The sequence below is a fragment of the Nuphar pumila genome, chromosome 12 (genome assembly GCF_984573655.1).
Source record: "Nuphar pumila chromosome 12, dmNupPumi1.hap1.1, whole genome shotgun sequence".
NCBI classification, from domain to species: domain Eukaryota; kingdom Viridiplantae; phylum Streptophyta; class Magnoliopsida; order Nymphaeales; family Nymphaeaceae; genus Nuphar; species Nuphar pumila.
The window spans coordinates 95,744,266-95,759,736 of record NC_143260.1 but is presented as its reverse complement, the minus strand read 5'-3'; the positions used below and the strand labels follow the sequence as shown (position 1 = coordinate 95,759,736).

General features: G+C 36.6%; 1 protein-coding gene across 2 annotated transcripts in view; it reads left to right on the top strand.

Moving 5' to 3' along the window:
- LOC149821232 (dynamin-2A-like) overlaps window positions 1-9,634 on the top strand; it is a 64,419-nt gene extending 54,785 nt beyond the window's left edge. For both annotated transcript variants that reach the window (XM_089983628.1, XM_089983629.1), the window contains 6 exons: window positions 1,403-1,559; window positions 1,651-1,814; window positions 4,291-4,404; window positions 4,484-4,551; window positions 5,053-5,228; window positions 9,036-9,634. In XM_089983628.1, coding sequence (XP_089839754.1) covers window positions 1,403-1,559; window positions 1,651-1,814; window positions 4,291-4,404; window positions 4,484-4,551; window positions 5,053-5,228; window positions 9,036-9,298 — 942 coding nt within the window. In that variant the 3' untranslated portion in view covers window positions 9,299-9,634. The remainder of the gene's footprint in view (window positions 1-1,402; window positions 1,560-1,650; window positions 1,815-4,290; window positions 4,405-4,483; window positions 4,552-5,052; window positions 5,229-9,035) is intronic.
- Window positions 9,635-15,471: the final 5,837 nt, after the last annotated feature.

The window sequence follows — 15,471 nt, the reverse complement described above, 5'->3', positions numbered from 1 at the left end:
AGCACCACGCTTTCCGTTGCGCCAAGAGACAATCCCATCGTAACCGGGCTCTGATACCATGTTAGAAAGTGACTTTGAATACATTAGGTTCTATAATGAACCCATACATGCACATGAAGTGCGAATAAACCCATTAAAGGGAACAACATAAACACATAATGTGCTAACACATAAACCCACACAAGGGGCAAAAATATGACTTAAAGTCATGAGTTGAATATTATTGAAAGAAAGGAAGAAGAGGGAAAAAACCCCTTACAATGGAGCAAGAGCTCCTCCTTATCTCAAAGAAATACAAGGGGGAGACCCCTATTTATAACACAAGAGAGGAGCCACAAAGGGGGCTCCCAAAGGAGTCGTTGGGAGCCCCCAACGGTCACATTTGTGACCGTTGGGGGCTCCCCAACGACTCTTTGGGGAGCCTCCCTAGGTGGCGCAAACCCAAAAAAAATAGAAAAATAGAAAAGAAAGAATAAAATTAAATTACAAACATATTCCGAATGGAATATGCGTAAAACTGGAAATGTCTAAACTACCCCTATGCCTATAAATAGAAAAATATATTATATATATAATTAGGATAATACATATGCATATATACAATATATGAATATGCATTATCCTTTATATATATAAAATATATATAGTATTACAAAGGTTGAATGATACATTTTAACAAATATAGCTGTTGGGAATCTCCAACAACTATATTTCTAGATGTTGGAGCCTTTCCCAACAGCTATATGGTTCACATCTTGGCCCTCTTGTTTATATTATAAATAGGGACCTCTTGTCCCATTAGATGTAATGCTTTCCTAACCATTCTATCTCAATAAACATTATTATTTTTTATGTTTTTTGTGTTCTTTTTGTGTATGCTCTTTGGTGCCTCTTACTATCTCATGTATTTGTCATTGATTGGCTTGTGTATTGTCCCTTTGTGGACTTCTGCTTGTGCACATTTAGGCTCTTTGTAGCCATTGTATGCGCTTAGGTGCTTTTGTATTGCTTTCTGCATTTGTATTGCCCCGTGTAGGTCTTGTTCTTGTGCTTATGCACATTATGGTTTGCTTTCAGTTTGATTTCATTACACTTTGGTACTATATTCTCACTTACACTCAATGAGGAAAGGGAAACAGAAGTTGATCCTGCTTCTGCTGTTCATTACTTGTCCTTGAACCTTAACAGACTTGAATTATTGTGGTAGTTTTTTCTCATTGCTTAAGAGTTCCTTTGTCCATTGGAGTTCTCATTGCTTAAGGTTACTTGGATTAAAATGAACCAGTTATTTTTTATTCCTTACTGGTTATCCTGATAATGGGTGTTGCTGCTAATGTACTCCAGGGGGTTTATGCAAAATTCTTCTTTCAAGTTCATCCTAAAGTACTGGTTTATTGTGTAGGAATGTAACATAGAAGAGATGACAGATGATTCGGCTGACGAACCTCCAATAAAATCTTCCAAGGACAAGAAAAAGGAAAATGTGCCTGATTCTGGAAAGGCTCCAAGTCTTGTGTTTAAGATTACTAGCAAAGTTCCATATAAAACTGTTCTAAAAGGTGCATCCTGTTTACCTTCAAAAACTAATAAAAATATTTTCTGAGTTTGATTATTATTTACTGATTTGCATTTCAATACTTCTTGGTGCAGCACATAGTGCGGTAGTATTGAAGGCTGAGAATTTGGCAGACAAGGTTGAGTGGGTAAACAAGATTAGCAATGTCATCCAACCTTCCAAGGGAACTCCTGCAAAGGGAACTTCCTCTTCTGAGACTGGTCCACCTATTCGACAGAGTCTTTCCGACGGTTCACTTGTAAGTAATGAAACATCAAAATGTTCTTTACACATTTCTGTAACATTTCAAATTATATTGTTATCTGATTTTTCATCTGGAGTTTGGTATTTTTCACGCTTAATATTCGGTTCAGATTGGGTTGATAACATGTTAGTTGATATACCACTTTTTGATAAAGTTTGAATTGTTAATATACTATGTATTCAAAAGTCGCTAGTCGGACAACACTTCAAAAGTTCTAAAAGGTTAATGCACCCGTGTCCCACCCACACTGATGTGGGTGTGACACTTAGACATGGCTTCCTTTGTGTCAGGTGATGTCAAACTGCACTGAGGTCCGTTGCTGTTCGAAAGTGGATTCAGTTAACCCTAAGCAAGTTCAGTTTTATCTATATTATATAGATGAATACGTGTTTGTCTCTCTCTCTCTCTCTCTCTATATATATATATATATATATATATATATATAGAGAGAGAGAGAGAGAGAGAGAGAGACCTACAAAATGACCACCGTGCTAAATGAAACATGATATTGGATTTTTGGTGTTTTTTTTTTAATTACAACCCTGTAGATGTGTTCAGCATAATTGATTTACTAAAAATCGACACTTGGATCATGCATTTTAGATGGAAAAAATGGTATTTGGAGCCTTGAGAATTTATGAAAAGTGTAGGGTGTTGATTTTTGAAATCTTATAAAAACCTATACATGCATCAGAATCAAATGCTGCAAGAAGTTATTCCTATATAAACAAGCATATAGATCACATCTGGAAGGTCAGAATTTCGAAAAAATCTGGAAATCCAATAGCATGTTTCATTTAGCACTGTACCCATTTTGTAGGTTTCCATTTTTCATATATATATATATATATATATATACACACACACGCACACGCACACACACACACACACACACACACACACACACACCTGCACCCAAGTTTTTGGACATTGCCATGTCACACCTGTATCTGCATCCGCACTTGCACCCATGTGACATAGGTTGGCATCTAGTCGGTAGATCCCTAAAAGGAAAAGTAAGAAAAATCACAAAAATTAAATTAAATGCTGAAAAACAATAGAAATCAGTTTATCAATGAACATTTATCACAGAAAATATCATATATCACAGAATATATATATATATATATATATATATATATATATATATATATATATATATATATATATATATATATATAGCTACAGTGCTCTGGGAACACCTACACCCACCTTGTGGAAACCATAGGTGTAGGTTGCATCTTTTCGTCAGACTTCATAGATTTCATCATGGTTTATTTGATAAGAATCATGCCTTGGATCATGTTTTTTGGATACAAAAATAGATTTTTTAAGTCATCAATTTTGGTACATTGTGAGCCATCAAATTTTGCAGATCTTAAAAAACCTTCATGTATGTCACAATCACATTATCCAAAACTTCTTTTTTACTAAAAAATGTGGGAGATCACATCTATAGGGTCTGATGAACAAAAAAAATCTCAAGAAATTTGAAAAATTAGACCTTTTATTTGGTTGGAGTAGGTGCCCCAGAGCACCCTATCATTACTATATATACTCTCTCTCTCTATCAGCCAACATAGAAAGAAGAAGGTATTAGGGGCGAGAGGAGAGTGGGGAGAAGAGGGGAGATGAGACAAAAGGGAAGAGAGAGGAGCAAGAAGAAGAAGAAGAAGAAGAAGAAGAAGCAGGAAGAAGAAGAAGAAGAAGAAGAAAGAAGAAGAAGAAGAAGAAGAAGAAGGAAGAAGAAGAAGAAGAAAGAAGAAGAAGAAGAAGAAGAAGAAGAAGAAGAAGAAGAAGAAGAAGACTGTATGTTAACTATTTTAGCATACAAACTTGCATTTTTTTAATGCTTTGCTGACTTGTATTTGCTATCTAACATCTGCAAAGTTAAAATGGAGATCCTCAAACTTTACTCTTTAAGCCAGGTTACTGGGTTTTCTATTTTGGTCATCTGGCAGCCTGCTTGCTGGTTGCTGGATGTTGGAACTCTAGAATAATTGTTCTGTAAATAGCAAAACCTGTGACCAGTTGCATCTTTTAATGCCTTTTATTTTTCTTTTATTTTTTTGTGAATACAAAATTTTAACAGAACAATATTGTAGTAAAATTTAGTGCTCTCTCTCTCTCTCTTTCTCCCTCTCTCTCACACACACACACATACTCACTCACTCACACTCACTCACTCACTCACTCACACACACACACCAGCTATGAGCTAACCGAAATCTTTGAGCAGCTGGTCTTAGAACCCTCATCCCATGACCCTACCAACCATGGTCTTAAACACTTGGGTTACATGATTGTGTGAATATCTTGCAATAGGCATATAACAAACTTATTTGACATATTTAAAGACACAGATGTCCATTTAAGGAGACATTGTGTTTCAAAGTAGCTGGGACATTAACCTGTGTCTACTGACAAGTTCGGTTGTAATGTTTTTTGTGTTTTGTTGTGAACATTTTAGGATACAATGGCTAGGAGGCCAGTAGATCCAGAAGAAGAGCTTAGATGGATGTCTCAAGAAGTACGAGGCTATGTTGAAGCTGTTTTGAACAGTCTTGCTGCTAATGTTCCAAAGGTAAGCAGGTACCTTTAACTTTGGTTTTTATAGTAGCTGTTTGCAAATTGAGGTATTCTTTGAATCTTCTCTTCTGTAGGCTGTTGTGCTCTGCCAAGTTGAGAAAGCAAAAGAAGAGATGCTTAATCAGCTTTACAGTTCTATCAGGTAAAAGAGATTCATGTTTGTGTAATGTGTAAAACCTGGGGGGACCTGGAGAGTGGTAGCTAAAGTTGGAGTCCATGAGGTTCCTAAAACTTAAGACTGACTTGGAAGAGACTGGTTAACCAGTTGATTGGCTCTGTAGTCAAGACATGCTTTGAGACATGTGTACTAAATTTCTCTAGTCTCAAAGGGGATATTCTTTCAGCCAGGGATCCTTGCGAAGACGAAAGCTTGGAGTTCAACTATACTAAGACTTGGTTGGCTTGGATGAATCTAGTTTCAGGTCAAACTTAGATGGTTTAACAAAGTATACAATATTTTAACTGAGATTTTAGAGCTGCAAGTCCACCATAGCTTTTGTTTTTGGCTTAAACAAGCATTAATGATACCTAACGAATCCCGTCTTGTAATCTATCTTCAAACTATGGTTCAAGGTACAATTTATCTGATATATTTAATTTTCTTTTTACTTGAATTTTCAATAATTGTTCTGCTTCTACACAGTGCACAAAGCACAGCCAGGATCGAAGAACTACTTCAAGAGGACCAAAATGTGAAGCGTAGAAGAGATCGCTTCCAGAAGCAGTCATCTCTTTTATCTAAACTCACCCGCATGCTAAGTGTCCATGATAATCGGGCTGGTGCATCCGGTTGGTCCAATGGAGGCACTGGAACAGCTGGTAATTTGTTCTATTATTGTAATTTGGTATTTTTGCAGAACTTCTGATTAACTATTTCCTGGCTGTTTGTTCTGTTGAAAATTTTCATCCCACTCCTTACAAGTGGAATAGAATATCTAGGCCTGGTTAGGTGAAGGTGAATGTTGTTGGTAGGGTAAGAATGGGGTAGCCTGTGTTGAGTTCAGTAACCCGAGCTGCAGACAGTTCTGCATTTCTTGGGCTAGATTACACATAATCACATGCAATATATATGGAGAGAGAGAGGATGGTGACCTAACAAAAAAGGGGTAGGAGTAGGACCATCCCCCCCCCTCTCTCTCTCTCTCTCTCTATATATATATATATATATATACAACATCTGTGCTAAATGAGTACAGTGCTAAATGAAACATGCTATTGGTATTTCTAGCATTTTTTCGCAATTCCAACCCCATAGATGTATTCAGCGTGATCGATTAACTAGAAATCGACACTTGGAAATGGAATTTGGAGCCTCAAAAATTTATGAAAATTGTGGAATAAGATAGCGGGTGACATGAGAAAGGTGGCTAAGGAGGTATTGGGTGAGTCTAAAGGCGGTGCACCGCTGGGTAAGGATACATCATGGTGGAACGAGGATGTCAAATTAGCTATTAAGGTTAAAAGAGAGTGTTATAGAAATCTAAGAGTCGTGATAATGAGAATTTGGAGAAGTATATGATAGCAAAGAAGGAAGCTAAAAAAGTAGTTCGAAATGCGAGGGATAAGGTATATAAGGAGGTTTATGACAAGTTGGATACCAAAGAGGGCGAGAAGGATATTTATAGGCTTGCAAAGATGAGAGATAAGAAATTGAGGGATCTGGGTATGGTTAGATGTATCAAAGATGAAACACAAAGGGTTTTAGTCAAACATGAGGAAATTAAGGAGAGATGGAAAGATTATTTTGATAAGCTATTTAATGGAAGTCATGCTCAGGATCTTGGAGACTTCTCCATTCATTTTCATGAGATGAATCGTGACTTCATGCGCAAGATTCAAAAGAAAGAAATTGCAGAGGCTTTGAAGAAAATGAAATCAAAAGGGGTAGTTGACCTAGATGGTATACCTATCGAAGCTTGGAAATGCTTGGGAGAGAAGGGTTTAGAATGGTTGATAAAATTTTTTAACAAGATTTGGCGGACAAATAAGATGTCTAATGAGTGGAGGAAGAGTACTTTGATGCCTCTATATAAGAATAAGGGTGATATACAAGATTGCACAAACTATCGTGGTATAAAACTCATGAGTCATACTATGAAACTTTGGGAGAGGGTGATTGAGTCTAGGTTGAGGAAGGTTGTCATGATATCGGAGAATCAATTTGGTTTTATGCCTGGAAGATCAACTATGGAAGCTATACATCTTCTTAAACAACTTATTGAGAGAAATAGAGAGAGGAACAAAGATTTGCATATGGTTTTTATTGATTTGGAGAAGGCATACAATAAAGTACCTAGGGACGTTCTCTAGTGCACAATGATGAAGAAAGATGTTTCTCTCAAGTACATTAGTATAATTAAAGATATATATGAAGGGGTAGTAACCAATGTCCGCACTTGTGGAGGGGTGACAACCAATTTTCCTATAACGGTTGGGTTACATCAAGGATCTGCTTTAAGCCCTTTCCTATTTGCTATAGTGATGGATGAGCTTACGGGATCAATTCAAGAAAATGTGTCGTGGTGTATGTTGTTTGTTGATGATATTGTTTTGATTGATGAGTCTAGAGCTGGGGTTAATGCTAAGTTAGAATTATGAAGCCAGACATTGAAAGCAAGAGGTTTTAAGTTGAGTAAGAGTAAGACAAAATATATGGAATGTCGGTTTAGTAAGCAACGAAGTAGTGATGGGAGTGTAGTGAAGCTTGGTGAGCAAGAAATACCGGTGGATGACTGTTTCAAATATTTGGGATCTATCATTCAAAAGTATGGAGAAATTGATGGAGATGTAAATCATAGGATAAAGGTTGGGTGGATGAAATAAAAAAGTGCAACTGGAGTGTTGTGCGATTGTAAAATGCAATTGCGGTTGAAGGGAAAGTTTTATAGGACGACTATTAGGCCCGCTTTACTATATGGTATGGAATGCTGGGCTGTCAAGAGACATCATATTCAAAAAATGAGTGTAGTTGAGATGCATATGCTTAGATGGACGTATGCAACTGGAGTGTTGTGCGATTGTAAAATGCAATTGCGGTTGAAGGAAAAGTTTTATAGGACGACTATTAGGCCCGCTTTACTATATGGTACGGAATGTTGGGCTGCCAAGAGACATCATATTCAAAAAATGAGTGTAGTTGAGATGCGTATGCTTAGATGGATGTGTGGAAATACAATAAAAGATAAGATTCGGAACAAGGAGATACGTAAGAAGGTAGGCGTTGCACCCATTGAAAATAAGATGAGAGAGAATCATTTACGGTGGTTTGGACATATTCGGCGAAGGCTTAATGATGCTCCAGTTAGAAGGATGGAGAAATGAGAAAATATATTAGTTAAAAGAGGTCGGGGTAGGCCTAGGAAGACATGGATGGAGGTGATAGGAAAGAATATGAATGCTTTGAACCTCACCGAAGACATGGCGCATTGGATAAAAATGATTGGAGGAGAAGGATTCATGTAGAAGACCCAAAATGATTTTCTTTGTTGGTTCATATCGCCGACCCCAATTATTTTGTGATGAAGGCGTAGTTGTTGTTGTTGTTCTAGGATGCTGATTTTTGAAACCTTATAAAAACCTGTTCATGCATTGGAATCAAATGCTTCAAGAGCTCGTTCCTATAAAAACATATAGGTCACATTTGTACAGTCAGAATTTAGAAAAAACCCCAGAAATCTAATAACATGTTTCATTTAGCACCGTGCCCATTTAACACGGATGCTGTTGTGTGTGTGTGTGTGTTTGTGTGTGTGTGTGTGTGTGTGTGTGTGTGTGTATATATATATATATATATATATATATATATATATATATATATATATATATATATATATATATATATATATATATATATATATCACACGGACTCTTCTAACATGGCACCGCACCTGCGTCGCATCCTCACCCAGGCGGGTGCGACACTTGGACACAACTTCCTTTGTATTCGGTGAAGTCAACCCCACAGGTCTATTTCTATCCAAAAGTAGATTCAGATAACCCTAATCAAGTCTATTTTTATCTATATTATATATATAAATACATAAATGCATACAAATACAGTGTTAACCTAAAACTCTTAAAAATTATATATATCCTCCCCGCACCCAAGTTTTTTTAAAGTGCCGCATCGCCGAATCCACACCCACGCCTATATGACACACACACACACACACACACACACATGGGGGTTTCAGTTTTTTTTTTTGACTGTACAGATGTAATCTATGTACTTGATTTTATAGGGATCAGCTCTTGAAGCGTTTTATACCGACACTTGTGAGTTTTTATAAGGTTCGAAAAATCAACGGTCAAAAATCTTTGTAAATTTTTGAGGCTTCAAATATCATTTTTTTCATCCAAAACACATGATCCAGGTGTGGATTTCTAGCAAATCAATCATGCCCAACACATTTATGGGATTGGAACCACGAAAAAAAACTAGGGTCTGCCATGTAGCATGTGCCCACACTTCACATCTACGCCAATGTAAGAGTCTGCCACCATTTAAAATCAACCTTCTGTTGATGATGGTCGTGGTTGTGCATCTGTTCTGTGTAAACTTTGAACTCTCTAAGCAACTCGTTTTTTTAATACTATTTGATTGTTGTTTTGTTCCCTAAAATTTAGAGATTAGCCCCCGAGCCAGCAGTCAAGGTGATGACTGGAGATCTGCATTTGATGCTGCTGCAAATGGTGCCATAGAGCACTCCAACTCATTTGGAGACTTGTCTCGCTCATCATCTGCTGGCATGAATGGTCACAGCCGAAGGTACAATGATACTGCTCAGAACGGCGATGTCAGTTCCAATTTGAATTCCAGCAGCCGGCGCACACCAAATCGATTGCCACCTCCCCTACCTTCATCAGGCTCTTCCATGTACAAATACTAAGAATCAAACATGTACGCTGATAGTTGCTATATCCCATTCTTCTTGTGGGTGCTTAATGGCCACCTTTGCTTGAGCATCATGCTGATGTTAATGAATGTTAGGGTAGGCGTTTTTTGTAGTTTTAGGATAAAAATGCAGCCCTTCTTCCAGACGGATTTCTAGTTCTCATGAAATTTCATATAGGAGTTTTTTCTCTCCCAATCTTTAGGTATTTTTCCCATTCTTTTCACCTATTTTTTTCCTTTGAGATTTGCAGTCTTTTTTGTGTTTTGTGGTTTTCACCTTTGGATACTGCATATGTATTTGGTGTATCTATATTATAGTGTAGTTGGCAAACCAGTCTGATCTATGCTTCAAATGTATATATGCTAAAAACGTGTGGGGTTCAGTCAATGATATTTTCAGAAGCTGTCATTATCCAAGTATTGAGGGTCTTGCTGGGAAATGCAAACCTGCTGGCTGCAAATTGCATGGAGGTGGCAACCTACATTATATCTCGTGCTCTCTTTAGAATGTCATGTTGTTCCATTTTTTTTCCCATATCAAAATTTATTGGAATCGATTTTGAACGAAAATGCTGGGATAAATTGATTGGACTTCAAATTGGCTGGTTTTCAACGGTCAATTAAGGGCATGATTGATTGCTTGTTCAAGTTGGGACAGTTTGAACAATGCTGATCAAGTACGGACATGTTCTTGTCTAGGACAACACACACGTGCTTGTCCAATGTTTGCTTTGACCAGACAAGGACACAATTGTTCTTGTGTCCCACATTTGATTTGCTCAGAGTGGATAATTTGGACAAGCAATCAAGAATCAACACATTCAGGTTAAGTCATTGAGGCCTTGTGCCATCATTAAAGAACTTGGCCTATTTTAAAGTTGTGCTTGCTTCAATTTCATTTTTTGCCTCTAAGTGATGTTTTCAAAGTTTTTGTTCAAAAGAGAAATTAAACTAGAGTATCTCAGCTTTTCAACGATCTAAAAATTTGGTCATGAAGTACAAAGTTATAACCAAAATTAAGTGACTTGTTTAGTATGAAAACTTATTTTTTGGCTCACTTAGCATATTTTTTTATTGAATTTAGTTTTTTACTTAAAAAATTAATTAAATTTTAAGAAGTTATCTTTTTAATGCATCAAGAATCACCTCAAACTGACATCTTATGGCTTAAACAAGTTAGTATGTCAGGCTTGTTTGATAACGACAGTTTCAAAAATGATGAATTATCGTTAGCGACTGCACCAAAAAACACTGACAACAATTAACATGTCATCAAAGGTCAAAAAAATGAATAGTTGTTGTCAAAGGCTGAGAATTGTCATCAAAGGTTTCTAATGATGATACCTCAACTTTTTGTTAGGGCTAATTGTTGTTAGAGGTCATGAATTGTTGCTAGAGACTACTTCTAATGATATCTAATTTGTCATTATGGTTAAAGTTGTCATCATCACAATTTATCATCAAAGCAACTTGTCGTTAGCATCTGCCGATACTAGCTTGTTGTTGGCTGCCTTTGAGACGAGATTTGCCTTCTGAGCCTTAAAATCTCATTTTGTAACTTTTATATTCTTAAAAGCCCTTTACTTAAAGGCAACCCATTTAGAAGCTATCGATCTAGATGAATCTTAGATACATAGAAAATGTATCGGAATCTTCTTAGAAAACTATAAATAGGGAGTCACCCCCTATTTCAGCATCCGGTGAGTATCTAATGTCTATTTGGTGTTCATTTGGTCTTTGTTCCTTCTAGTATTATCACTTTGTAAAAATCCTGGCGGACCTTAGCCTAGGACCAAGATCTCTTATCTCACCCTCTTTTTTAGAGTTTGCACCTAGGCGAAGTGCCACCCATGCTTTCCCACACTCATCAACCATAGAAAGGGCTACCAAAGCCCAAGGTGAGACTTTATTTTCATTTTTGTTCATACTTTGTTTATTTTGGGTGTTTTTCTAAGTTTTGATATCCCTAATGTTCTTATATTGTTTGTGTTGTTTTTTTTCAAGTTTTGGTGGCTCTTGCCAGTGAACTCATTTTCTCCTAGGTCTCGTATACGAGGTATGAATCTTTGCAATGCCATAACTTAAAAAACAATAATTGAGGGTTTCTAGATTGGTTGATCCTTACACATCTGAGGAGGAAAGACACTTTACCTTGAAGAACGGTTTTCACACTCTCTCAAAGTTCAGATCCGGTTTCGAGTCTATTTTAAAGAAAAAAAAACTTTTAGTGAAAACCCCCTTGTTTTCATTTTAAAAATCAATGAGGGATCCACAAAAAGACAACAAAATCTAGAAACCTAAGAATCAAGGGTAGAATCAAGTGGTTTAAAAAGCTCCTGATCAAAGGAAGTGATGTGGAGTTGGTGATGAAGTCGATCCACAATCTGAGATCCAATTGGATCTCCACGCGCGAAAGCTAAGAGTTGTAGCAGGAGAGTCCAAACAGGACTCAAACGTGTTGTGGTTTAAGATAGAGAAAAATTGTTTCAACAGTTGGTGTAAACACGGAAAATATGCGTGACAGGCACATGTTTCCAACAGATCCAAGAACACAGATTTTGGATCTGTGATTGCTGACTTATGAATAGTTCTCTGGACCAGGCAGACTGGTCGCTGGTTGTCCAGTCGAAATACAGTCAGTCAGCTTCGTGAAGGTTTTTGGACCCTTTGACGATGTAGTCAAATCTTCAAAACATGAAAGATATTAATCTAGATGTTATCTTTCCAGAACATTAATCAGATTAATAAGAAAAGAAGTATTAAGCAATCCATGACCCAAATACTAAACTCTGTCAGGAATTAATTTTTTTTATCAGCAACAAAACTAGTTCACAAATACATGATGAATTTGCCAGAATTTTTAGACATTTCTCAACAAAAATTTAGACAAAATGCTAAACATGAAAGTTGACGGGTTGGATGTCAGCTTTTCAACATGCCAAAGTTCACAAATTTTTGTTTAGTCATTTGGGAGAACCAAACAAATTTTCAAACTCTACCAGGGATTTTAGTCACAGTTTTCCGACTAAAACATAATTCTGGTTCATAAAATGAAATCTCAAATTTGAAGAAAGTTTCAACTTTAACAAGAGGATTAACAAGTTAAGCAATTCTATTTCAACATAAACATCAAAGCAAAAGTTTGTTTAACAAGTCCAATACAGTTTAGAACAATGAATTTTCAAGAAAGATCGACAAACAATCTTAAGATTGCAGGGAATGAGAGAAACAAGTTGCAGAAATTGGTATTTGTTTAGAAGCCAACAAATCCCCAAACTTAAGCAGCCACAAGGGTTGTTCATGAACTGCTTGAGTAGTAGAACACGATATCTCCAATATCCAGGACAAACTCAAGAACAACAGCTAAGGCTTCACGCATAGCCACACCCAAGAAACACCACAAGGCCTTCCCTTGTTGAACCAGCAACCTCCACCACGTCTAGCACCTTCCTCTTCTCTAGAATTTTTCCTCTTTCTCAAAACAAAAGCAAGCTGCCGACCTTCCCATCTTGGGCTCTTAAACTTCAAAAATTGAACTTCATAATGGAGGCGAGACCTCCCCAGTGCTGCCACCCAGAAATAGCCACTCACAAGGCTCAAATTGAAATGAACATTAAACATCCTTCAACAACCCTTTTGACTTCTGAGTCAAAACCTAAAATTCAAATGAGGGTAAAATCGTCCTCCAAAAGTGGCACCACATAGGGTCCTATATGGGTTTGGATCTTGGGCAAGATCCAAATACTTTATGAACTGGACCCAAAATAAAAAGCCTAATATTTTCAATAAGGCAAGAAAAAGAAAAACTAACATGCAACCGCGTACACCCTCTAGTGCCACAAAAAAATCCTATAGGGCACTAGAACTATTCAGATCCGTAGAATCTGGCACCTATAAAAAAATAAAATAATAAAAAAATATCTAATATGATTCCAAGCTAGACAAAATGGAATCAAAACATCAAATAGAAATATCGATGGACAATGGCTACTCCGAGGATCCACTTGGACCGGAAAAGTCCTTAAAGAGATTGGATTGTCTTGGGTAACGTTGCTTTGATCTCGTCTGGAGAGTTAGATTAGGATCCAACTCATCTTCAATGCTTGGATCTTTTGGATGCTCTGCATCAGGAAGCCAGATCAAAGCGGTATGATTCTCGATGGCCCAAAAATAGAAAGTTTTCTGAAATTGCTCAGTCCTATGAAGAGGTCATGAACACTATGATTCATACTAAGATATTAAAGTTGTCAACTATGCTTGATCCACTAATTGTGAAGGGGAGAGACCCAAGCAAGTACTGCAAGTATCATAGACCCTCAGGTCATGATACAGAACAATGCTTTGTTCTGAAAAATATTTCAAGATAACCTATAAAAGGGTGAGTTAGTCTTGAAATGTTTAGATCAATCTTCAACCTCAAACCAAGATATAGGAATCTACCAAAATCCTTTTCCCAACCATCAAAATACCCAAGGTGAAAATAGTGCATGTGAAGAAATCCATAGCTGGCCTATATTTCTTGAAAGACCTCAAAACCCTCCCAACTTCATCATCATCTAGTCTTTCATAGTAAGTTTTCTTGCATGACCAATTGACTTTTCTCTCGAGAAAATCCCTAAAATGATTCAACCAAAAAAGTTCTCAGGATTTTCCTACGATTCTTATTTTTTTCCAAAAGCATCAATGCTTTCTCCCAAGAAATTACAACCCCAATCCCAAAAGAATTTGACTTTGACATAGAAGAGTCATTCTCTCTAGAAAACTATCAGAATGATCATTGTCTTGAGGATTACCCTTTAACAACAATATTGTTATCTCCAAGAAAAACTGAAAGTTGGTGTAACCTAAGGGAGGTTTCTTCGTTAGGATAGTCCAAAGTTACCAACAACAATTTTTATCAAAGGAAAAATGTCAAAAGAGAGAAAGAAGAGTTTTTCTTAATCCTATGGTAGATGGAAAAGGGAGAGGACGTTCACAACAAAAGTCAGTGCAAGAAAGAGCAGTTACCCCTATTCAGCAATCCCTTCTGCAAAAAGAGGAACTAGGGATCCTTTAGGATTCAGACAAAGGGCCCTTTAGTCCAGAGGTCCGAGCACCCAAAAAATGGCAAGGAAATTTGTCCCTCCTCTATACACATAGGATGGGAAACCTAGTGTTGTCAAACTGCATGTTGTGTGATGAACTCTAGTCTTCCTTTTGATCCAAGACCATGGTCGAAAACAACATCATTCCCCTTTGGCATCAGATGTGGAGATCTGACTCAAAAAATGTATATATATCTTTATTCTAAAAATCCTAAAAATTGTAAAACTTTAAAATTCTAAAAATTTAAAATTCTCAAAAACCACAAAATTTAAAAAATTCTGAAAATTCTCTAAAAATGGGAATTTTAAAATTCAATAAAAATTGAAAATACAAAAAAGAAATCTAAAAATAAAAAATTTTGAAATTCAATTAAAATTCAAAATTTTCAAAAACATTAAAAAAGGATAAAATTTTCTAAAAAGTTGGAAATTCTAAAAAATAAAAAAAATTCAAAAATAAAGAAACTGATTAATCAGGAACTCCAAAAGAGTCTAATCCAATTCTTGAAATTCCTTTTTGTTTCAAAAGGCTTTTGCTCAAACTCTCTCAAGAATTTTCAAAAAGAATTCAAAATAATCATTTACATCAATATTTAAAGAAAAGGCTGCCAATTGCATGAGAAACTTGTTGAGTTCATGATTAAATTGATTATTCAAAATTCATGATTTAGGCCTTATCTCGATTGGAAGGACCCATTTGCCATCAAACAAGTCTTCAACTCCCTGACCTTAATCAATTTCTGAAATTTCATTCCTCAATTAGGGACATGGTGCTTACAAAAAATTATTCTAAGTCTCATAGAGAGATGCTTAATGCATTTCTGGTAGGCCTGGGTTAGGTTTTGGGACTTAGGTGGGCTTGGTTAGGTCTGAGGCTATGGTCAAAGTCAAAACCATGTTAAACAGGGTCAGTAAACTGACAAGTTTCGATAGAAAAATTGGTACGCACAAACGGTGTAGAGGAAAAATCTCAAATTTTAAGGGATTGTTCCAGATACACCTTAAAGAAGGTACAAACCAAGTTTCAAGGCAAGAGACACCAGTATGTCTGTATGAAATTAGGAACGGGACAAACAGGCAGGAT